Raw genomic sequence first — 26,252 nt, forward strand, 5'->3', positions numbered from 1 at the left:
CTGAAACAAGCACGCAGATCCAGCAGAAGGGTAAAATGCTTTCTGATCTTGAAAACCACATATGCCGTGGCTATCAGGGTATTTCCTCATCAACTCCATGTTATTAACACATCATCAGCGTCTCAAGAGAAACCGCATTGCTTCTTCGTGTCATTCCATTTCTAAATGGGATGGGATAAAACAGCCATGATAGCAGGGCCACAGTGCCGAGTCAGGGAAAATGAAACGGCCTGCCTGCTCGTGCTTTTCCCCAGAGCGCTGCCAAGGGGCGCGATGCACTCCTGACGCAAAGCGAGTTTGCTAGCTCCAGTTTTCTCATGGCGCTCTCACAATGGCGTGTTTGGGAGCTGCCGGGCGGCATTGCTTAATTAGGCGAGGAGTTGATTCGTTTTGCGCTAATTGACAGCTAATTAAAGGCCTCAGGGCACATCGGATTGACGTTTGTCGGGGTGGCGGTGCTCGGCGAGGTCAGGGCAGTGTGTTGTTGACGGCTGCGTTTTTCGGGGGAGACGACCCCTCGGCGGGGAATGACCCCCGGTTTCAGGAGCGCGTCTGGATGGGCCTGGGGCCCGGGGTCTTCCTCAAGCCGCAGGGGGTTACTAAGGACGCCTCTAAGTCCATCTCCACCAGTGACTGCACTCCAGTGAGCATGTCAGGGCACTCGGTGTGTGCACACACCATGGAGCACAGCCATCTGTCTGTGAACCGGTCAACCTACAATAGTCAATATCAACAATTAGGAACCTGTTAACCCATCATAGTCAATATTCAACAGGTACAATTCACGGAACTAATTGCTGTCTATATCAACAAGTACAACCTTATGACCTCAAGCAAGCCATCATTTAAAAAACAAACAGTTACAGCCCAGTCAAGTCATTAGGGACTGACAACTCCTTAAAGGATATGTTGGAAGAATAGGTGGAGATGAATCAAAACTGTTGTCTACCTCAATCAGAAAAGATCTTTACCATCAAGAGGCTGTGGTGCTCGCTGTTGGTTTCATGTTCAGATCCAACTGGCCCTTAGTGTACTCTTAGTTTGTGTCCGGTTTGCAAATGCAAGTTTAAATTCTGTTCTACACTGGCATAGAACAACTTTTTTTTTTTTTTAAGAATGTCACTAACATTTTTCACTTTTCAAATGAAAATGCACATTGCCCCCAGCACGACAGTAGCAGGGTTCCGTAGAGCATCTGTAATAGTGAGTTTCCTCAGTACTGCGGGGGGTGTGGATAATGAAGCTACTGCTCCCAGCCACCCTAGCCTGCATTCCAGTCCATCAGGCAGACCCCCCCACAACCCCCCCCCCCCCCAGCCTTCTATCAATGGAAGTACCACTGAACACTACAAACACACTCACAATCTATGTTATAGCTAGTTGGTTATGGGCAGTGTAGCATAGAGGGTAAGGACCTGGGCTTGGTGCTTAACCTGCATTGCTTTAGTACATATCCAGCTGTATAAATGGATGCAATGTAAATGCTATGTAAAAAGTTGTGGAAGTCGCTCTGGATAAATGCTAAAATGCTGTAATGTAATGTAGTTTTAGTTATAACCATGTATACACACACACGCACATACACATACTTTCCCCCATTTTTCGGGAGGTGAATCTGGGAGCAGGGAGGAAGCGGAGGGAGCCGCTTGGGGGCCGCGGTCGCCTCCGCCCGCGTGAACCAGAAAGACAATTAGGGGCTTATTAGCGGCCTGCGGAGACGCGCAACTCGCGGGGCGAGCGTTCGCCAAGGCGGCCGGGGCGGCAGCGACATCTCCAGCCGGGAACAGTCGGAGGCATTGTCTCACCTAATTACGCGGGACGGGCCTCTTTTTGTTTCCCCTTCGCCATGCCTGTCCGATCCCCTTTTCGCCCGAGCCGCCGGCCCCGTCCGCGCGGGAAGTGTGCTAATTAGAAAAGAAATGGCCCTAGTAATTATGTCAACTCTCGTTACAAGGGACGACAATGCGCAATATTATTTTTACGCAATGTTTTGTGCAGAGCCTCCGCTTCCAAGTCTCATTAAGAGAAAAAATATAGCGGGGGGGCTTCCAATATGAAGGGGGGGGGGTTCCTATGTCCGGCCTCCCTACATTAGGAGAAGGACTTTAATGGAGGGCATCAACGTAATGGTACAGGCATGAAGTTATTGCCCTAATTAATAGTTTGTTCCCTAGCCACCCCCCAACTGTTGTGTCATCAAAGCTAATGCAGGAACTTGTTCGCACTCAGTAAAAAAAGTAGTCATTCAGCCTCTTTAGTACTCATCCTGGCTTCAGTTGTTTACAGGAATGTGCAATAATAAATTCAGGAATGCCTAAGTACTTTGATGTAACCCTAAAATGGCTCCTATCATTTTGAGATTTGCAACAGATTCATTTTGAAAACTTCTCTGGACAGTGCATATTGATAATGCAATACACAAAAAACACTGACTCACAGGTCTTTGAGTATAAACAGTTTATTGCAGAACTCTTTTTGAGAAAAAAGCAACACCATTAATTAAGCTTAAAAATAAATACAGAATATACACTCTTCCGAAAGAATAAAGTGACCTGCGGTCTAACAAGAAGGCGACTGCAACGGATCCATTTCAGCCCATCACAAAATCGAGAAATTATGATTCTGAATGAGAGATCTGACGTTTCGGATCAGAAGATTTTTTAGCCCTTTTAAACACTGTTAACGAAAACAATGTCCATAACGTGAGAAAGGACCAACGATTTTTTCCTTCAATACCAAAACGGTCTCTACGGTGACGGGTGTGTGCTACACTCTACACATACATGTGTCAGATTCATCTTCCTTCAGTGTGGTGTGGCTGGTTTGTGTCCTGTTCAGAGTGCTACTTCATCTCTGCTGACGCACACAGGTGAACAACATGGCCGTCTTCATTTTTTGGGCTTCTCCAAGATGTTCAGGAATTTTCCTCGCGTCATTTCCCTGGCTGGAAAACAGAGGTAAGCGTTAAAAAATGTCAAACAGGTATACTGACCCATTATGTTTCCTCTAGCATAAATGGAGGTGACATAAACAAGGGGCACTTCAATTAAAAAATAACTTTAACTCTAGGATGCCAGTCTGATCAAGATAGTATCATAACAAAGCTCTAGAAATCAGCAGGCTGTGCTCCTGTAGGCTATCAGCTAATGGCGCTAAACAGCAATGACAATGATAAGGAGGCTACTGCTACAGCCCCACAGGACAGAGGACTGCCTGTACACACCCATAAACTTCAGGAATGAATAGAGATATAGGACCAAGGCTGCGGTCAATTTATTTTCTGTTCAGTCTGAGTAAACGAAAGGGTTGCTTGGGTGACGATCTTCCTCGATCCAAAGGGGGTTACTAAGGACACCTGTAAGTCCGTCTCCACCAGTGACTGCACTCCTGTGAGCAAGTCAGGGGTACAGTGTGTACTGTACACAGCCCTGCAGTACATCTTTGCCACAAGCACGATACAGAACCCGAAATTCTTCAGCTAGCTGAAACGCACATGTAGCTCACTCTGAAGATAGGCATCTCTTATATAAACAGACACAACTGCATATCTGTTCCTATGTAGCTCCTTACACAACCTAAGATGTCTGCACCCTGTGAGATCTGTAGGTTTGATTCTACAGTACATGTTCCTAAAGGACATGGGTCCGGATGGTGCAGAGATATGTACACATAAGGACATTACATACATAAGGGTAGAATGAGGGCTAGCATCAGCATTCCAGGGCCCATTACAGCCTTTAATGCTGCAGGCGAGAGCAAAGGGAAATGGATTAGTCCATTTACACACACGCTCATCCTCCAGGATTAGGCTTTTGGGCTTTTTAACGTGTTTTTTTCATTCCCAAGTGCAAATGATTCGCTTTTATTACCGCTGGTTGCATTTTTATTTACAGTCACAAGCGGCTCACGCTCCCCCCCTCCACCACCCACTACGTCCACCCCCACCCCAAACATGCAGGCTATGTCGCTAACTTCATCTACAGCTGATTACAACTGGAGCCATATATTCACAGGTCCAATGGGTGCAAAGCATGATGGGAGAGCCTGCAGCACCGTCCTTTTAATGCAGCCGAGTAGGTAGGCCTAGTAAATACTACTGGTCACGTAGCCTGCAGTATATACTAGTCCTGTATATACTAGTGAATGTAGCTAAAACTCAATTTAGCATCTCCGCTTATCTTGGCTAAATATTTTCAGTTTATAAAATGTCCCTCTGAACCTGGCAGTTACTTCTAGTCTCAAGCTATCACCAATTGGCACATTTGAATGTTGGATGAAATAGCGTGATCCTGCTGGCTCAGACAGGAAACATGCTACAGTCTTACTGCATGTGATCTGTGTGCTTAACACAGGCAATAAGGCAAGGAAATTTAACAATGAATCAATCAATTAATCGATCAGCCTCTCACTTGTATACATGTTTAATGCACTGCCATTTTATATATATAAATCTGCAGTCTTCATTTAAGACAGGAATGCATTAGGCACCCTAATGAGTGAGCAAGAAGTTAACCTGTGATGAATTTAAACAGCTGAAAACTATTTTGATCCTATGCTTCAAAATATGCTTTCTTGAAATAATGGAATTGAAAGAAATGAATTAGGTAGGTTAACCTTCATTCTTTATATAGCCTAATTTCAGTGCATACAATTACTGTAAAATTATTGGACTGTTCAAGTAAGCCAATTTAAATACATTAAAATAAATATCTACGTTTTAAAAAATTGCTAATCAAAAGAATCACATGAGTTTCACACAAATACTTAGTAATCTCAAATTCAGTATCAAAAGATCAGAGTTGTGGATATCATGTTGCGGGACCTGATCTGCTTATTCATCCTAATAAAATATTACCATGCATATGACTGCATTTATTAATAATTAAAAATAAAAAAAACAGATAGGGAAGGCACCAGAGCTGAGAAAGACACATAGCGCAGATCAAACCCCAGCCCGCACGGGGGAATCGCACGCGGTCGAGAGTCAGCAGCCCTACAGACTACACCGCACGCCTCGTCACATGATCATTTCATTCGATCGAATCTTAGTGTTCCGCTATTACAGCAATTCCTTACAGCCACGGCCGTCTGATTTGAACAATCCCACTTCCTGATGCTAAAATGTCCTTAAAATCTTTGAATAAAGACATTCTATAGAGAGCCAACACTAAGTTGATTGTTATCGTTCTTAAAATTAATCCAAAAGGACACTCATTTAAGGCAGGATAAGGTCCAGGATTTTTTTTTAGCTACCCAGCTATAGCATTTTACCAGAACACCTGTGCTCCAGCTCCAAAGTTTCTTTATCTGCATTGTCTGGAAGCTGCTTCTTCAACCTTGGATTAATAACTGAGCCCTCCCCCTCCCCCCCGTCCCCCGCCCTCTCCAACCAATTGGAATTGTTTATTAATGCAGAGCGCGTATTTAATTTGCAAGACGTCAGACAGGGAGGTAATTTATACAAACATCTGTTCATTTTTGACTCACAAAACAACATCACACGCAGCCCACTGCTTCCAAAGTGACAGAGCACATATCAGCATGTCCGGACGCAGCCAGGGATGTGTGTGTGTGTGTGTGTGTGTATGTCCGTGTTTGTGTGTGAATTTGTTTGTGTGTGTACGTGTGTGTGCATGTTTGCATGTGTGTGAGTGTGTGTCTGTGTGTGTGTGTGTGTGTGTGTGTGTGTGTGTGTGTGTGCGCGCGTGTGTGCATGCCTACGTGTCTCTGTGTATGCGCACATATGTCTCTGAAGGACAGCAGGGGTGGAATCTAAGTAGACAGTCAGGACTCCAGATGATGTGAACACCTCTATCGATGAATTTTGTACAGTGTGATCCACTGCAACTGTGTCAGAGGTACAGCTGGGCCTAAAGACTGAGACAGGCACAGTCACGGAGACTGTGTCAGAGGTGCAGCTGGGCCTAAAGACTGAGACAGGCAGTCAGAGACTGTGTCAGAGGTGCAGCTGGGCCTAAAGACTGAGACAGGCACAGTCACAGAGACTGTGTCAGAGGTGCAGCTGGGCCTAAAGACTGAGACAGGCAGTCAGAGACTGTGTCAGAGGTGCAGCTGGGCCTAAAGACTGAGACAGGCACAGAGACTGTGTCAGAGGTGCAGCTGGGCCTAAAGACTGAGACAGGCACAGTCACAGAGACTGTGTCAGAGGTGAAGCTGGGCCAAAAGACTGCGACAGGCACAGTCACAGAGACTGTGTCAGAGGTGCAGCCGGGCCTAAAGACTGAGACAGGCACAGTCACAGAGCCTGTGTCAGAGGTGCAGCTGGGCCTAAAGACTGAGACAGGCACAGGCACAGAGACTGTGTCAGAGGTGCAGCTGGGCCTAAAGACTGAGACAGGCACAGGCACAGAGCCTGTGTCAGAGGTGCAGCTGGGCCTAAAGACTGCGACAGGCACAGTCACAGAGACTGTGTCAGAGGTGCAGCTGGGCCTAAAGACTGAGACAGTCACAGAGCCTGTGTCAGAGGTGCAGCTGGGCCTAAAGACTGAGACAGGCACAGTCACAGAGACTGTGTCAGAGGTGAAGCTGGGCCAAAAGACTGCGACAGGCACAGTCACAGAGACTGTGTCAGAGGTGCAGCCGGGCCTAAAGACTGAGACAGGCACAGTCACAGAGCCTGTGTCAGAGGTGCAGCTGGGCCTAAAGACTGAGACAGGCACAGGCACAGAGACTGTGTCAGAGGTGCAGCTGGGCCTAAAGACTGAGACAGGCACAGGCACAGAGCCTGTGTCAGAGGTGCAGCTGGGCCTAAAGACTGCGACAGGCACAGTCACAGAGACTGTGTCAGAGGTGCAGCTGGGCCTAAAGACTGAGACAGTCACAGAGCCTGTGTCAGAGGTGCAGCTGGGCCTAAAGACTGAGAAAGGCACAGTCACGGAGACTGTGTCAGAGGTGCAGCTGGGCCTAAAGACTGCGACAGGCACAGTCACAGAGACTGAGAATGCTCAGCTCCTCAGCCTGCCGTGCTCTGGCCCAGAGAGCTCCCTCGCTCACCACAGCACCACGCGCAGGCTAATTAATGCACGCAAGAAGGCAGAGCAATCAAATCAACACATTTTACCTGCTCCAACGGCGCAAAGTAGGCGCTTCTCATTTAAATGAGTTTGTTTTTGGTTCATTGTCAGTTGAGAAAATAAGGAATGACTAAAAAAAAACCCGTCAGGAAAGGCGTGCCACGCATACTCATCCCAGGTAAGCGCCTGGGTGTTCAGACAGGCCGTTCGGCCCCGAATGCAGAAAGACGGACCGACAGCGAGGCCTCGTCGCAGTCACTGCCTCATTTCAGCACGCTTGCAGGGAGCGGGGAGGGACGCCGCCCTGCTGGTATAACCCATCCTGGCACCTCCCTGCTGCGCAGACGGTGCGGTGAGACGCAGGAAGGGAGCGGCTCGCCGGGGCCGACCAAAACGAGGTGCGCACCAGCATCCCGGGGTCCCTCCAACGCCAAAGCGAGAAGCGCGACAGCCTGGCCTGCAGAAAGCCTTCCGACAACAGAGTCCTCTTGCTGGGTTGGTAGGCAGTGGCCCTGGAGAGGGCTCATCCGGCAGGTACAGTAACTGCTCTTTGTTTCTAATAACGAGAGGATCCAGCTTGCGCCGCTTGTGCAGAAGTGTTAGACAAAACTCACAAATTCACAAAATTCACAAAAGGTAGCATCCCCCCCCCTCCCCACCCACCACACCCCAACAAACAGACACATGGTAGTATGCTTCCTGCTCAGCAAGCCAAGAGTTTGAGAGAGATTTAATTTGCTGTGGGTCGCAGATATGACAGGAAAAGCTTGTATCGCGGATGTTAATGGACGGACAAACGGAACCTAAGCTGCAACATTATCTGCTACGTCTTTACAGGGGACAGAAAATTTTTTTTTTGTGTGTGTGCGCACGCGCATGCATGTGTATGTCTGTGTGTATGGAAGAGAGAGAGACATTGGCTTCCAAAAGAAGCCAATGTCAGCTGTTCTTGACAGATGTCTAGAAGTGGTCCCTCTTAATGAAATTATTCTAATATAATCAACACATAATTCAATGTTCATTGCCACTTTGTTTGAAGTAGTTCCATTCATCAAGCATTTGAAATTCAGCGCAATGCTTTTAATTACTGCCAGCAAGCAAACAATACATTGATAAAATGATACATTTGGTCAGAATGATAATGGACTAAACTGCTAAGCCTAAAGGGGTTAAGTATACTTGACGACAAATTGCAGCCCTTGATGAACATTTTTAAGGATTATACAGAAGGGCACAGAAGAGAACATCAATGCACTGCTACGTTTGTACACAGGTTTTAAAACACTGTGTTCTGTGGGACCGTTTTGTTTCAGAGGCCAATTTATTGAAGTATTAAACAAATATTTTCACAGTGACGAATGCACGTTTCTCAGACCTGGTGCTGGGGACCTAATGTGCATTTCTGGTTTTTAATTCCAATTAGGTTCCTAATTAGGCTTGATCAAGCTGTTAATTGAAAACGGATCTTGATTTGACAGCACTTAGAAAGTATTAGCTGTTAGCTCTTTATTGCAGATATTAGTTGCCGGAAATTTGTTCCACCAGGAGGACATAAATAAGTAAAGATGCTTCTGTAAGTCGACTCCATTAATTTCGGGCCCGTCAACAAATTAATGGTAGACGCGTATTCAACTTTATTTATGTACAGTAATTAGTCGTTAAATGGGTATGAACAAGTAATTGAAAAACGCCAACTAATCAAGCTAGCGACGACTGTGTTGAATTTGTGCGCCGCTCGGACGGCCATTAATTTAAGGTATTTGTTACCAGCTTTACTCGAGCACAAATGCAGGTTAACGTAGCTTCATTACCCTGCAAATTCAAATCAGTTAGCCCCGACTGCCGTGAGCCTGTGTGACTGTCGGCCATCTTCTGAATCTCCCCGCTACGCACGCTTTATGTTCACAATCACGCTCATTTTGTTCATATGCTGACATATCTACGCAGGTCTGTGCAGGTACGGGCTTCTCACAGGAAGGCCCATATTCAGTCTGAACAAAATAAATTAGTCCTCAACTTGTGGGTAAAGGGTTTAAGGAAACCACTTGCCAAAGTGTGGCAAGTTTGTGCGTTCTCCCCAAAACCTTTCTTTGATGATGCAAAATATACACGAGCGGGAAGCCGACGGGCACACAATCGCCATATCTGCGCATCCGTTTCCCATCTCCGCGTTCGAGTCAAAGTGGAGCTGCAGGGGTCAGGCTCTTTCGCCTTTCAGCCACACCCGCCAACGCGGGACGGGAGTCGGGGGTGGGGGCGCCGAAAGGGTTACCCGTCCCCGTCCCCCTCCCTGGCACGGCTAATGAAAAAGCCAAACGGGTTTGTAATTTAGACGAGCCGCCCGGCGCGGAATGCTAATGCGGCCGCCGCGCGCGGGGCGCTTCACCTTGAGGTGTCCATCATCAGGTTAAACATGATGCTAATTGGATTCGGATTGATTAATCTCGCTCCGCACTGTCTATTCGAATAACGCTTAACGAAATAATCACGGCCCCCGGACGGCCGCGCCGGGCCCCGGGAAGGAATGAAACCATCAGAATCAAGCGAGATGAAATGAATTAGGGTGACCCGTAATTATTTTTGCCCAGATATCATTTTCGCATTGGGAGGAATTACAGCCGCCGAACGAGGAGGTGCTTCGACTTTATTTACTTTTCAAAGTACTCATTATGACTTTGCAGTGATGGAGGCTGAGGGTGGGGCTGGGGGTGGGGGGGGGGGGCTACTGGTGGGGGTGATCAGAAAAAAGATGAGATTATGTACTTTTCAGTAAAAACTACAAAGATTTTACTTTGGCAAGTCATTTCCTTAAACCCTTTACCCACAAGTTAACGACAATTTTTTGTCTGATAAAACTGAATATGAGCCTTCATGTGAGAACTAAAAAAACAAAAGACATTTAATTGCAAAAAAAAAAAAAATGTTATGCAAGTGACTTATAATGTTACACTTCTACACTCATGATGAAAGCTGAAGCCAAACGGCTTTCAGCTGGACCGAATCGCCCAGTGGATGATGGTACTAAATGCAGGAACATTTTAATTATGTGGAAAAGTGCATTTTAAGACAGGGATTTATTGTTATTGTCCGGTATGCCATGCCAAAGGCTCTCTAAATGATTCATGAAATACATTAAATTAGACAGTAAAGATATTTGTAGGACTAGTATTAATTCTTGAAAAAAAAAAAACTGCCAGAATAAAAAAGCTGTACATTTTACAAACCTGCAATAAACTTCAGGAAACTAATTGCGATAATTTTTCTTTTTTTCCGACATAACCTCAAACATCCTGGATTCGACCTGAATATGAACAAGATTAGAATATACATGATGCATATTAAGATGAGATCATTGCCATTAACAACCAATGATCCCTTCTGAGCCGTTTACACGCAGCATCCTCGCCGCCATTAAGCTCTGCGAGAATTACTCCAGGGAGAAAAAGCCATCGGTCAGCAGCAGGCCGCCAATCACAGTGGGGGTTTAATAAAAGCCTGAAGAGAGATTGATAAGTTATTTCATCGCGGCTTTTTACACTTTAACTCTAACCGAGTCTCAACCGACCACGCTCAGCACAGCTCTGTGTGGACAGACAACTGGAGCTTTGAGGCGTGTTTAGAAACTAGCTACCTGTCCTGAGTGGTAGCATATTCACCTCTGCACCGCACAAGTTTGTGAAGCTGAGTGAAGCTCACTCTGGAAAGATCCACTGTTGTTGACCCAAGTTGGATATTACTCATACCATGATGGGGTTTAATGACAAACTATGCTTAGTTGTGTGTGTGTGTGTGTGTGTCTCTCTCTCTCTCTCAGGACTAATTTAGCTTCTCCTACAGGGTATGGACAAGCCTGAAGCAAAGAGACGTGAAGCGGGGAATTGGACTGGTTTCGAAAGTGAGCGCGGAGCGCAATGCACCTCCAGCACTCCACCGCGGCATCTCAGGGGACCCCCCCCCAGCGACCTCCACACCCCCCCAGATGATTGCCACTGAGCCGTCCGCTTCCTAATCCCAGATTTATCTTGCTGATTTCTTTGCTAACTGCTCGTTAAACGGGCCGCTGCTTCAGGAGTGGGGGGGGGGGGCTGACAGGCGGAACCTCTGTCCCAGCTGCTCTCTCTCCCCCTCCCTCCCCTCCCCTCCTCCCCCAACCTCCTCTCCCTTGGCCCAGACAATGAGGAAGTGATGCCCTGCTCCACCATCTCCCCTGAGATCTCCACCAGCAATCGCCCTTCTGCTCCGGTCATTAATTAGTTTTCAATTTATCCTCAATTTCCTCCTGCTATGAAAGTAAAATGATGTGCATTGTGGGAGTCAGATTGAAATGTGTGATAAAGACCAGGGTCCACCCTCGTCCTGACCTCTGGAACACACACACACACACACACACACATCCGTACTGTAAAGCGTGCACGCACAGACGGGCGCAGACTAATGCACACAGACAGACGTGCACAAAAACATGCTAACACACAGGCCTGTGTGTGTGTGTATGCCCATGGAAACCCACACACACTCGCAGAGACAGGCGTGTGTGTGTGTCGCATATAATCGCACACGCACACACACACACACACACACACACACACACACACACACACACACACTCCATCTCAGGCCACGGGAAATCAATACTGATTAGTGGGAGGCCGAGATTTGTTTAGTTGATTAGAAAGGTCAATTACTAATTCTGTACTTAGTTAATCAGCAGCTTGTTACTGCCGCCGTCCATACTGAATGATGGCTCATAGATTCTGCCGCTCGTGCCTTTTTATTTCTGCGGGAGATGGACCACGTCACTCCTGTCCATAAACGTGACTGCTATGGATGGAACGGGCTGTGACCCCAGCAAGCACACTGATCACTGATCTCCTGATCAGTCAGCCAGTGGCTGCTGTTGGCACGTCACGCATCAAACGAGAGAAGGCCTGAGGTTAATTCAACTCAGCCGATAACCCGAAACAAAACCGGCTGAATAGCCTAAGCTGGAAGGCATTTCTTAGCGAAAGCAACAGCTTCTGCTCGATTGGCCTTTCATTTCGACCGGGATTTGCATTATCCTACTCGCATTTTCTTGAGAATAATTTTCAAATGAGCAGCCTGGTTATTTTAAACATGAAGTATGATGCTATCTTTTCTTTAACATTTTATTCTATTATAACTGGAGATGTTGTGTATAGGCTATAGGTATTGCCTCATTCATTACATGACTTGTATTTCTGGGAGTTTAAAATACGATACAATAACAGAGCTGAAACAGCTATCAGAACAAAATGATAGATTGCGACTCTACTTGAAAAACCATTCTGAAACGTGAAAGAAATGAGTCTATGCTAGTTCCAGATTAAAGTACCAAAAGTATTTCCAAATGTGGTAAAGTAGGCTTCAGTAAAAACATCACTCCAATGGCCACCTAGCTCCTAAACTTACATATGACATATGTTCTATAAAAGTAGGCCTATATGTCCACGTACAGCCTTACAATACATTGTCAACTGAAATTTTACAGCACTTGTGTGGTTGAGAAGATTTAACATAGTGCATGTTTTTCCTGTTCAACTCATGTAACTCCTACTAAATTGTGGGCTAGTTCAGTTCTCTAATGTTCAGTCGTGGGTAGGGGTGTAATGATACATCAATCCAAATTGATGTATCGGCTCAAAGGGAAACAATCTGATCTAATCGATACAATGTGCAAAAATCAATCTGTAATGTTATAAATCATAGCAAAATGCTTATTTAAATGTCCATAATCTTATGGCAGTTGGCTCTCTAGCAACACTGCCAGCATAATTGCTTACGTGTCCAACTTGACCTCATCATCACTACCACTAGTGCCGTTTGTCCTTCTGTTAAAACGTAACATCAATACGTTTTTGCACTCTCAACCTCATTTTGGTTGTATGTGTACACTGTAACAGGATTGTGTAATCTGAATCATATATATTGATGGTTTCTTGCTATATTGGATAATTTTGGATTGTACTGTAGCTAAATTTGCAATATTGCCAAATATGGACCCCAAGGTGATGGATCGACGTCGGCATGTCGCTGGGGCAGGGCACCGTGAACTTCCTCAAGAATCAAAATTGTATCCTATTGTGGTGAAGCCTGAGGCTTACACCCCTGGTTGTGGGACAGTAAAATCAGGAGCTCAAGAGCAGGAAGGCAGGTGTGGGTTGCAGCCCTGGTGCAGTCCTGTCATAGCCCTGTTACAGCCCTGTTATATACCTGGGGTAGCCCTGGTGTAGCCCTGGTGTAGCCCTGGTGTAGCCCTGGTGCAGGCCTGTCATAGCCCTGTTATATACCTGGTGTAGCCCTGATGCAGCCCTGGTGCAGTCCTGTCATAGCCCTGGTGTAGCCCTGGTGTAGCCCTGGTGCAGTCCTGTCATAGCCCTGTTACAGCCCTGTTATATACCTGGTGTAGCCCTGATGCAGCCCTGGTGCAGTCCTGTCATAGCCCTGGTGTAGCCCTGGTGCAGCCCTGGTGCAGTCTTGCTGTAGCCATGCTGCAGCCCTGCCCCTCTCCAGTCGAGGGCAGATGGTAGAGACTCTGGTTCTCCCCGGCCGCTCTGAAGCGGAGCTCTGACGGGTAAATCCTCTCCCTCTCTCTCTGATTGCTGCTGGCCAGGTATCCTACCGCCGGATTACCGAAAAACATCACTGCACTGCTCTGCGTCGGCTTAGCTCCGTAATGACAAATACCTTCTACGGCTGCAGTGGCCATTTTACTGAGGTTCTCCCCCATGCTTAACCGTAGCTTTCCATTTCAAATAGCCTAAATAGATCTATCAAACGTGTCCATATTAGCCTTGCAACAGCAGTGGAACACATAGTGTGTACATGTATATATTTATAATTGAGCTGAATGGCCGAGCGGTTAACCGATAATGAAGATGCTGACTAACTGAGGCTGCTCCTCAATCTTCTGCTCCAATCTTCAATGCAAAGTAAAGGTGGATCCATTTTGGCTCCAATGGCTGATGACCACCTAGGCCAATTGGCGTAGCCCTTTTTTCCTGACTGCCCTAATGCAGTTTCATTAAGCTCAAACAGACTGTAATCCTAGCCCTGTTTCTCCCCTTAAACCGCCACACTGTGTCATTACTGTGTGTAATCTTTATTTAATGGATTTAACATCCATTCTCTCTGCCTCAGTCCTCTGGGACTGCGGGGTGGGGGTGGGGTGGTGGGGAGGGGGGGGGCGTGCACAGAGAGGAAGGCAACACCCCCCCCATCCCCCCACCAAAATACCACATTCAGTCCCCATACAACCCACCCCCTACACGCAGTCACACACACTTACACGCGCGCACACACCCATACCTGACACTCGTGTTTGTGTTCAAAATTCAATTACCCACTTATTGATACTTCACAGGGATATTTAAGATGCGGACACGGGTAATGATTTCCCAAGGGGGCCACTGGTTCCTCTTTATATCCCAGCTCTCCTCCGCCTATCCCCCGCCCCCTACCCCCCACCCAACCAGCACCACAAACACCACCCACCCCCCACCCCCCCGCCGACGAGGCGCAATCTTCCCTGGCTGCACACGCGGACGCTCGCACATGTGCGACCGCACGCCCGCCGCCGAAGCTAACGCGGGTGCGGGCGGGCGGGCGGATGTGGACGAATGCGCGCGCTCCTCCCCCCGCCCCCCCCCCCAACACAGTGGCAGCGCAGCCCCGTTTCTGAGCCGTCCTTATTAATAGGCAATCAGTCAAAATTCATTCATTAAAAAGGCCGGAAAGACTGCGCCCGGGCGCCGCGATTAGCTGGGAAAGAATATCCTATGCATTCCTAATTTATTTATGCAAATGACGTGTCATTTCGGATCTGCTCAAAGAGTCGGTGGGCAGGAAAGAGACAGCAGTGCCTTGCCCCCCCCCCCCCCACAACCACCCCCCTTTACCAAGCCAGGCCTGTTGAAGAGACGTGTGATAGACCGGCTTCAGCTGAGCTACCCGGCTTGCTCATCAGAATCAATTTGGAGTCCCTGAACACAACGGCCGCTGGAGTGCTCCGTTTATTTAACTCCACAGCATCTGCTGGCGGTGAGACACCAGTCGCTGCTCTCAGCACGGCTCTGAGCTAATCTAGTAAAGAGCTCCTTGTGTGTACGGAAGTAATAACCACGCATTAATACAGAAGTAGCTTAAGGAAACCAGGTTGTTGCTGTTCCTGAAAAGTAAAAATACTAAATGAAAACTATACAAAACCGTGACGTCCTTAAAATAAATGAAACCGCGGTTGGATATTATAGCCTCATCTGGATCTGGAGTTGGATAATATAGCCTCAACAGCTTGTTGCTTGCTTGATTACCGCAAGAACCTAAATAGTGCACCTGAGTAAATTTTGATCATTAATCAATCGATCAAATTAATTTACAATCGGAAATGTGCATTTTGCTCTTATCGCGCTGTTACTCTTATCCGCAGACACAATGAGTTCTTTTCCATAAAGACGATATTGGAACCGCTTGAATATTTTCATTGCCCTAATGCAGTAAAAGCAATTCGAGGTGGGGGGAGGCGGGGGTGAGAGACCCGCTTCCTTCATTTCCCGCCCGTTTGCAAGCAAACCAACTCGGCCGCTGAAAAAAAAAAAAAAAGGAGAACGAGGCAGGTGTACGGTTAGCCTCGAACGCGAAACACCGCCGTATTTTTATGGAATATTTCCATACGAATGGAGCCGCCGAGAAAATAGAGGCTAGCGGTTTTCGCTTAGCGTTTTCCGTTTCCCATTATGCGCGAGGAGGGAGATATCCGCCGCGTCTATTTATCTCAGGCGCGGGGCAGCGGGAGCCGTCCCCTCTCCTTCATCTCCTCCAGCCTGTCAGAGGGAGCACTTCATAACCAACCGCCCGCCCCGCGGAGGGGGGCCCCTTCCTCCCTCCCCCTTCCCCCCTCCCCCCCTTCCCCTCCCCCCCCCTTTCCCGTGATGGATCGGCGGCGGGCCGTCGCCGGGGCAGGGCGCCGCGGATGCAATCATATTGGGCCGCGCGGCGCTCTTAATAAGGCGGGGATTGATCCCGGGGAGAGGAGGCCCGCGACGCGGCCGCCGTGACTGCTGGGCCATTAGGAGCTGTCAGGGCTGACCTTCGGGGGGGGCAGACGGTCGCGGGAGGGGGGGGGGGGGGGGGTTGGCGCTGTTTGAGGGTGGAGCACCAGGTGTGGTAAATCGGTGTGTGGGTGGAGTTACACTCAGCCAATCGGGGAAGATAATGACGCGGGACAAGGGAGCTCAGCTCTGCCACAATGGCTACTGTGATAACTCAAACACACACTGGCTGTGGATGTTTACAATCCACCCCCCTTACACAACCACCGTGATTATTATATAGAATAATCATACAATAACGCAGTTATCACTTATTCAATAATTTGATTGGGCTACTCGTATCATAATTTGCTACTTCAGAAATTGCATCATTATTGAAGCTTTGCTCCTTTAACATGTGATATCTATTACCCGCCACACTCAAGGTTAGTCAGATATGCTTCCCCACTTGGACCAAAGTCCAGCTGAAAATCAGACACAGTCAGGATAGATATAGCCCTCAACCACACAAGTGATGATTCAGAGAACAGATAAAAATGTCAAATTTTCCCACAGCGGAAGACAACCTAATCACCTGGAAGGTATCGATGAAAGTTAGCAACATTTATCTGAAAACTGAATGGACATTTATATTCAGTACGATTCTCTCTATATTAATACAATCAATTTCCAAAGTGAATATTATAGCTGTTAGGGCAATACCTCAAAGTTGTTCGGTTGCACATCAGCCAATTACAGATAATGCATGACCCAGCACGTCACAACAGTGTCCCATCTTGAATTCTGGCTTCGCCCTCCAGCAAACCGACCACACAAATCACCCAAAAAGTGCTACAATAGTAAATACGCCAGACGGTTGTATCAGACGCTGCAGAAAGCCTGAACTCCCAGCTCCTCTCATATCGCAGGAGGGGTTATAGAAGCCGATGTTTGCGGGCACTATATCTTATCATGAGAACGTGGCTAATAAGCAGAGGTATATCATAGGCTCATTGATCTGCCTGACCGGGCTGCATCAGGGCACAAATCAGGCCGAAATCAGAGGTGGGGGGGTGGCGGTGGTGGTGAGGGGGGGGGGGGGGGTTAATAGGCAGGAGGGTGTGAGGCTCGCGGGTGTGTTAGGACGCCGTGCCCCGGGCCGGTCCCCCGGGGGCGCTCTCTGTTCAATTGCCTTCAATAACAGCGCTTATCGGCCTTGCCCCCCCCCTCCCCCGCGGGGCGGGGGGGGCTTGATGACGGCGCTCGGCGGCCCGTGCCGCGGACATTCATCACCGGGCGGGGCAGGGCAGGGGCGGGGCGGAGCAGCTGGGGCCCCGAGGACAGGCACGCGCCCGGGGCCTCCCCGGGGGGACAGTGGGGATGCGAGGGACGCAGGTGAGGGGCTCCCCGAGGGGCCACTGCTTGGTTTGGGCTCTTAATGCGGCTGTCACCCCCACCTGTGTGCTCCCAGATGACGGGACTGAGGCCTGCTCTACACACTCAGGCCCCAGGCACAGAGTCTTTAATACAACCGCAATCACACATGTACCCCCTCATAAACACTTAGAAATGTGCATGCAAATACATATTTTCTTGTACTGCACACATTCACAAGGAAAACTCACATCAAGTGTCCATTTAATGAGCTCTGCTCGCAGTATTTCAGCCAGACAAACAGCCACTTGCAGTCAAAAGTGCGACCGTTGAAACGGGTGAATGTGACGCGCGGAACAGTAATCAAACGGCACGTGTCCGTTTAAATGCGCGCTCGCAGCCGCAGGAGCGCGTTTAACATAACGCGAGGCGTACTGGAGACGCACAATGTTATACTACGCGCTCCTACAAGCAAGGGAAACGCGCGGAGCGTCGCTCCAATAAAATTTTACTGGAAGCAATTACTTCCAGAGCCAGGTGTTCAATCTGTGGTCCACAGCATTGCAGTCGAAGTGTGACAAAACCTCCTTTTGCTGAATATGCGGGCACGCATGCACGCAGCATAAGCATAAGACACACTCTTTGGTGCGAATGTGGAGGTGAAGTCTAGTTATTATGACAGGGATAAACTCTTATTTTTGCACCACAGCATGCTACACGCGCAAATAGATTCTAAACAACAATGGTGGAGCAGTCCCTACCCAGAAACCAACATCTGCTACAGTTGGTTTTAACTGTTATTACAACAACACTGCAGTGCCTGCGGCTTCTCTCACAATGCAGATCCAATACATTAAGATGAGTCGCACACAACAAAGCTGTTTTGGGGTTTCAGTGGAACTTCATCTGTGCTAGTTTAACCTCCAGCAGAACCTTCATGCAAATATATACGCAAGCTAGTTAACCACAGTACTCATTTTCCTAGCGTTTTTACAGGAAACCTAAGCAAACTAACTGAGATATATGGTTAGCAGATCGTCTACTGTACACTGCAGGATATAATCACCCAATTATGCAGGGAATTCCTGTGGTTTGAGGCGTGTGTGACCACAAGTGCACAAACTGACTATTACCCTGGAGAAAGAAAGAACTCAGTGGCAGGACCGGCACTGAACAGGCTGGGCCCGACGGTGCTGTCTGAGGGACAGGATGGGAATCCGCTGTGAGACCGGTTAAAGGGTTAATGGTTTCTTTGGTCAATACATATTTTAATCCACTGCTGTTAAATATTAATTTGAAAAAATGCTGAGACTGAATATTTTAAACATATACAAATTGATAGAGGACGCCCTCATCAAGGGCGACTTGCATGGCTTACATTTTATGCATTTATACAGATGTTTACTGAAGCAATTCTGGATAAGCACGTTGCTCAGGGCAACAGCGCCAGTGCCTTGCCTGTGACTGAAACCTCCAATCATCTGGTTACAGGTGCCATTTCCTGGCTGGTGTTCTATACTGCACTGCCTCCTGTACTGGAATCATATCCATCAGTGGAAGCTCTTCCTAGCCTGTGTGCTATACTGCACTGCTTCCAATACTGGAATCATATCCATCAGTGGAAGCTCTTCCTAGGCTGCCCTGTGGGTATAGCTGGGCTGTCTTCCTGTACTGGAATCATATAAATAAATGATTGATTGTTTTCCTAGCCTGTGTGCTATACTGCACTGCTTCCTATGCTGGAATCATATCCATCAGTGGAAGCTCTTCCTAGCCTGTGTGCTATACTGCACTGCTTCCTATACTGAAATCATATCCATCAGTGGAAGCTCTTCCTAGCCTGTGTGCTATACTGCACTGCTTCCTGTACTGGAATCATATCCACCAGTGGAAGCTCTTCCTGCTGTGTGCTATACTGCACTGCTTCCATACTGAATCATATCCATCAGTGGAAACTCTTCCTAGCCTGTGTGCTATACTGCACTGCTTCAATACTGGAATCATATCCATCAGTGGAAGCTCTTCCTAGCCTGTGTGCTATACTGCACTGCTTCCTATACTGAAATCATATCCATCAGTGGAAGCTCTTCCTAGCCTGTGTGCTATACTGCACTGCTTCCTGTACTGGAATCATATCCACCAGTGGAAGCTCTTCCTAGCCTGTGTGCTATACTGCACTGCTTCCTGTACTGGAATCATATCCATCAGTGGAAGCTCTTCCTAGCCTGTGTGCTATACTGCACTGCTTCAATACTGGAATCATAACCACCAGTGGAAGCTCTTCCTTGCCGGTGATGCTTCAGAGTCAGCCTGGTGTGGACCTCACACCCACCCCTCGGCCCACCCCCCCCCGAGAGAGCCCGCCCCCCCGCGTGCCCTCTCCCTCCCCGGCGGGGCTGTGCTCATTAACCCGCTCGAGTGTTTGATGGTCCGAGCGTTTGAGGGGGAGCGGTAAATCCTGGCCCCGCCCTGCCCCGTTTCCCCTGTCTCATTTAAGGGCCGTAAAGAACGCCGGGCGTGATGAAAAAGTAGCCGAGATTTACAGGGCCTCCCCAGACAGCTGGGAGAAGGAGAAAATTAAACTCCGGCACATTAAAGAGGAGCCATTAAACGCGGCTCTGTGCCTCTGTGTGGACTAATAATAGTGTAAGGCCCTCTGGAGGCGCGGGACACGGCGGGAAAGGCCAACGTTATTGTCATTTTTGATCAACGCCGGCCCCGGGCCGCCGGAAACCTAAGCACCCGCCGATGCCCTCTTCCTCTTTTCCCCGGGTGATGAAGCTCCCCTGCGCCGAAGCAGACGCGAAAACGCACGCCCGACTCTTAAAAAACGCATCATCGGACGCCGGTCTGATTTCCCCATGAAAAATGCATTTCATTAGAGGTAATGCGTATTTCAGAACCTGTGTGAAGCGTTTCCGTGTACACGATTAGTTTTCGACAGGGTGCGCTCTAGTTTTCTCGGCCTAGGATTTCCACAGAGGTTTGAGACTGTGGATACTGTACTCCACTAAGCGTGAGGGTTAGTGTGTCCTCCTGAGGGTAACAGGACCGTCCGGTGATGGACTGGGAAATGAGAAGAACCAACTCCAGTGCAGGACACTGCCCAGCTCTCGATGGGTTTCCTTAAAATGACTGTGCTTTGAATCCTCTTTTATTCATATGACTCATACCCTCTATTCTGATATGAGCGTCACTGTGCAGACAGACTGCTTGAAGTCCCCATGCTTCCCTAGAAAGAGGTACTCAGTAGGGCTGCTGACTGCCTCCAAATCCCATCTGCCCCGTGACTGGAATCCCTGGCTCCCTGGCATAAACTGTTAGACAAAGCTCTGTCATTAAACCCATTTGTGTTAAAGGGACGTTTTGGGCACCTACAGGCAAACGTCCTGGGGACGCCTCGACGTAAAGGCTGTTGGTTTTTTGGAATATAGACACGGCTGTGCCTGCCTGCTTTCTGTGTGCGGATGCCCCCGTGTACCTCGGTCTGCACCTTTCAGGCGATCGCCCCCAAATTCAATCGAGTTCACACAAAAGAACAACTTATTGTCTGGCCTGGCTTTGAACAGAGCGTTCCCGAAAGGCTGGAAAAGCTCACTATTCATTCGAAACCTTCTGGGTCCGTTCGGCGACGGTGAAGAAATGTTCGGAGAAGAAAAGAGGAAGGGATGACATCACAGCCGGGTCGGGATGCCTCGCTCGTAGAGGGCCTCCGTGTGGCCTCCCCCCAGCCCTGCAGCTCGGCGCTAGCGTGCTACGGCTCTCTGCGCAAACTTCCGCACGGGCCAGGGAGGAGAGGCTGCGATTGGCTACAGCGCACGGCTTATCCTTCCCCGGCTCACGTGGACGTGTAATCTCTGTGTACGGAGACTTACGTAAACCAGCGGTCGCACACGTCGAAAAGCAATGCACCCACCCCTCTGCAGCCCTCACACACACACGCACACACAAATGCACAGGGATGTCCAATAGTGCTTTGGATTTCATGTTGTAGTATTGAGGAGTATAGTACTGTGTAGGGAAAACATGGACAAGGCAAAGCTGGCCAGGGGTTGTCAGGACTGTTTTGATCAGTTAAACTGGCTGTAGGAGGAGACCAGATAGACAGTGTTTTCACATTGACAAAATTAGATAGGCCCTAACTAAGCCTGAACAAGCGAGTAACTTCCAGATCAGCCTTTGCTAACAGCGATCCAGCAGCTTAATTTTAAAAAATGACATTTAAAGCTTCTCACATTACAATATCAAGTGGAAATACATTGATATGATGATCAAAGAACTAAATTCTATAAAAGAATAAAAAATACAAAGTTACTGTCAACTTTGTTTTCGGCACCCATGTTACGCTAAGTGGAGTGGTGATTGTGCAGCTGATCCCTGTGAAATAACCTCCTTAATTTGTGCTTTAATTGGATGGCAGACCCATGACCGTGAAGGCCAGATTCAACACCAGAAACCACCTGAAGTCTCTTACCCCCAATTAATGACCTCCAATACACAGTTAAGAGGGGAACCCTAATGAAAAGCCTCATGGTAATCGTTGGAATGGGGTTCACTGTCTCTCTTCTAGGTCCCAGAGAAGAATAATCTTTTAATCAAACAATATCCACAGCTACTAGCCTTTTAAGAGTAGCAAACTATGAGGAAAAAGCAGGAATTGTGTCAACCTCTGTAAGCCACTATAAGCACACAGGATCGGTTCCCATGGACCCGATTAGCAAATACATCCAGCTACCTAAATGTTTATTCAGATTAACCGACTCAACTCTGACAAGTGAACAGACCCTTTAAAAAGAACACTACTGCCTACACTGCCCCTAATGACAGCGTCTTAGAATTCCCATGCAGAAGCCAAAGATTAATCTACACGCGGAGCACTTTAGCATATGCAATTACATGTGTTTCCGTGGCTTTTCTGTATTCGCTATTACACCACAAGACAATAACAGCAAATACAGAAACAATTACACAGCTACACAATTGCTATTAACCGTCACTGGATTCCCACTTCCCTGGTAGGGAAAAAGCCTTGACAAATCATGTTTGGCATAATCCTTCCCAGAACAAGCCTGGTTTAATCATCCCGTCTTGATGGAATTTTACAAATCTGCAGCGAGCTCGTCGCCGGGGGGGTTGAGTCCTCCCTCGCCATCGACGAGCTCGCGCTCCGTTCACATCAGACGGAGTCCCACGGCTCCCGCGTGTTCGCGTCGACACGCTCGAAAACGCAGACGCAGGAGTCGTCTGCGCCTCGTCCAACCCCAGCCCTTCCATTTTGTTTTCTCACACAAAAGAGTGTGGGAGTTAAATCCAATGATGAGAATCCGACAAGCACGCAAATACATTTTAGAGAGAAAAAAAAATCTTAAATCAACGTAACTTTCAGGAAGATTCTGCTGTCCCACTGCAAAAAAAAGGCATTACCTTGATGTATGCTTAAAATGCCTGGACATTAAAAGCCATTCTAAATATAGTACCGAGGTTTTTCAGATTACAACTCTGCAGCTCACAGCATGGAAATTATCCAAGAAGTGTATTATAGCCTGCCCCAATTCCCCTTATTTGCCCCCCAGCTTCGAGTCCCGTTCCTGTTCGTAAGAAGTTAAATATCCATTGTTCTCTTATGAAAAACTGAAGCACTCCATATTATCTGGATTACAACTATGAATGCTGGAAAGCTGAAATATCAGCCAAACCGGATTTCAAATCCCTGGCATACAGAGATTGCAGGAATTTAGAAGTTATAAATTTTACTTATGATGATAACCCAGTTAATGTCAATAAAATGCAGTCTTCATGAAAAAGCACAGGAGCATCATATTATGACGTCTTTAAAAGTCACTCAAGCGTTGAAACTCATTAGAAGTAGCAGGCAACAACAAAAAAAAGAAACTACATGCACTTTGCACAGCATTAGAGCAGATCTCCAAGCCCAGCTTCAGCTTTGAAATATCCAGTTGTTCACACACAACCACATCAAACTAACATATGCTCACAAATATGCGAACAACCTTAAATAAATTTAATCTATTTATACACAAATCTGTGCCCACACTAATTATGTTATCATCCTTTCTTACAACTTCATACGATTTGTCCAAGGCATGGCGAAACCCTTGAGCATCTTAAGGTCACGCATTTTAAGCTAGACTAGGCCTAACTGCAAAAAACCTGGCAAAGTGTTTAGTAACATTAAAATGGATTCCAATTTCACATCTTAAAATCAAGTGACAGAATCTGAGTGGAGATGCAATAAGGCTAACAGCACCACTCAGAGGCCATCAGAGGAATAACAGGCACTATACTGCAGGGAAAAGTTAACTTCTTACTTATGTAAACTGTTCCCTATAATCTGATTAAATGGCAGTAGGCCTTATACCCAAACAAAATGAAAATCTATTAAAACAAAACCAAGGAGAAAACAAAGACATCTCACTAGAAAATAAATAAAAATATGAAAATAAAATGTTATTTTTGACAAAAATCCAGAGATAACTGTCCTGTGTGATCAGCCAAATTTTTCTGTGATAAACACCCAGCCTTAGCAATAAGCACAGGAAAATTACCCCAGTGCATGTGGATACAATGAACACATACGAACAATGTCTCAGAAAGCAGATGTAAAAGCTAGTTGCTTCCATCCAAACAATGTCGTTTAGTTTAATTTCCTGAATGAATATGCTTTGAGACCTTCAGACACAGATACTGCTGTTAGACCATTCGAGGTTGGTCAGTGTAAAAGTAGATTCCTCTCTAATAGAAGGATTATCTTTGAGAAACAAGACAGGAACTTACACTCCTCCAGACCAAGTTGATAGGCCAGATTCTGAAGTCCTTTCACCTTCTCCATCAGGTTTGCTGTAGTCAAGCTGCCAAGTTCTACGCACGAAAACAAACTAAAAGTCACTTGAAGCCTTTTCCATTGATATTCACCGAAGCTCACATTCCACATCTAGAATATATTCATACTCTGCACAATGGCTATGGCCATAATTTACATTATTATATCTGCGTATATCTGCTTTCACCGCAGTACTGAGATATACAGGCTTGCCCTGTAAATTACTATTTCCAAATGGAATCTGAGGACATTATACAATATTAAATTAAGAATGCTCACCTGTGTAAATGGCAATTGCTTTTTCCCAAAATAATCTTACATTGACACAACTGTTAAATAATATTAAGAAGAAATATCTATCCTTGCTATCTGTACACTCTTCACAATATGAAAGCAAATGTTACAACAGTAAGCAAACATAAAATATGTACAGCACTCAGCGCATGATCTTACCTTTTAACATTTCGATGTCATCGTTTTCCAGTTCAGCCATCCACTTAGGGGGGGAGTTTGTAATTGGCTGCAAAAATGAAGCAAGTGTCACATGAGATTATGAAAGTCTCAAGTCTTCCTATTTTCTGCAAAAGGAAAAACGACACGATACCTGTGACAAATTCACCCAGCAATGTACTATAAATGGGATATATGTCTGTAAAACACTCACACTTTTAAATGAGGCAGCAAATTCTGCAACTCCTGGCACTGTAAGAACATTGTACACACAAATCAGACATTTACAGGAAATGGATGGCAGCAAAACAAAAATGTAAGGAATGAGTGGTATAATCCAACAAATATGCCTTGCAGAAGATACACATGCACTTGAGGAGAGAACTTACATTGTTCTGGCCAGAGATCAGGTGATGCTCTGTCTAGTTTCTCAAAGCTCAGCAAGGAAGACTCAAAGTCGTCACCTGTCAAAATACCACGAGGCCAATTCAGTAAAATGCTTTCAATCCAATCTTTTGCACAGGTGGTCCATACAGAGAAATGGTAATAATTCTCACCACAAAATCGAAGGACATTTTTATTATTTCAAGTGCAAGACAGAACGAACGCCACAAAATGGATATACCTACACATATTTTTTTAACATGAAGGGACTTCTAGCAACTTCATAAATTATGCAACGTTAGTTGGCTAGAGGCAGAAAATCCTGCAACTAGTTGGCTAGTTCCAACTAATAATTGTTAGTGAACCATCAATGCTTGCTAAACCAAAGTTGTAGAAACCATTATCCAGCAAAATGCTGCTGTCTACGTTCGCTAGTGTGCCGGTTAGATAACGTATTTGACTATCTCTATTGTCCAACTCATCTGTTGAGTGGTTAGGCTGGCTAGTCAGCTAGCTTACTATTTTTCATTTACATCGGTTTAAAGTCTCGCCACCAATCTCAGTTAGATATCAGTACCACTGCTATCGATATGCAAGACTGTATTTTTAAAACTGAACTAGTTTTAATTAATATAGTAAATCTAGCCAGCGCCTTACAGAAGAATCGTAACCGGCTAATGTATCATGTAACAGCACACCGGTCACTTAATAACAAATGGCACGCGAGCTTTATTTTTAGCTGATCATCCAGTTAACTCAGCTAGCGAATGTTAGCCAATGTTGCTAGCTAGCTACATAATACTATTAGCTAGCTACCACGAGCTACTTAACTATTTTCACAAAATGCCGGTTTAGTGGTTATAAAACAATATTTGTTGAATGCGCTGTGTTAAATCTTAATATGGAATACGAATACAGTTCAAAATAGTTGGCAGATTTTCTACAAAGCATAGATTGCTAGAACACACAATAAAACAGGAATTAGAATTTACCTCCACTTGGAGACGCCATCTTAACAACAATACCATGTGACGCTGTGCAGCCAATAAATAGACAGTACTTCAGGATTGGCTGATACACCATCCATGCACTGTATGTAGGGGGGAGGGAAAACTGCACACATCG

General features: G+C 46.7%; 1 protein-coding gene across 1 annotated transcript; it reads right to left on the reverse strand.

The window, feature by feature from the left end:
* Positions 1-2,442: 2,442 nt before the first annotated feature.
* Positions 2,443-26,219, reverse strand: lin52 (lin-52 DREAM MuvB core complex component). The gene is made up of 6 exons (XM_064327666.1): positions 26,120-26,219; positions 25,133-25,207; positions 24,958-24,995; positions 24,747-24,813; positions 24,248-24,331; positions 2,443-2,944 (listed from the first exon to the last, which is right to left on the reverse strand). Exons 1-6 carry the CDS (start codon positions 26,208-26,210, stop codon positions 2,889-2,891), a joined length of 411 nt encoding a protein of 136 aa, XP_064183736.1. The 5' UTR covers positions 26,211-26,219; the 3' UTR covers positions 2,443-2,888.
* Positions 26,220-26,252: the final 33 nt, after the last annotated feature.

This window comes from Anguilla rostrata, chromosome 1 (assembly GCF_018555375.3).
Source record: "Anguilla rostrata isolate EN2019 chromosome 1, ASM1855537v3, whole genome shotgun sequence".
Lineage (NCBI taxonomy): Eukaryota > Metazoa > Chordata > Actinopteri > Anguilliformes > Anguillidae > Anguilla > Anguilla rostrata.

Coding starts and splice junctions, on each gene's coding strand:
- lin52 (XM_064327666.1), bottom strand. CDS start 26,210: ATGGTGTATCAGCCAATCCTGAAGTACTGTCTATTTATTGGCTGCACA. Junction 25,208..26,119: donor GATGGCGTCTCCAAGTGGAG/GTAAATTCTAAT, acceptor GTATTTTGACAG/GTGACGACTTTGAGTCTTCC. Junction 2,945..24,247: donor TCAACTTGGTCTGGAGGAGT/GTAAGTTCCTGT, acceptor TCTGTTTTCCAG/CCAGGGAAATGACGCGAGGA.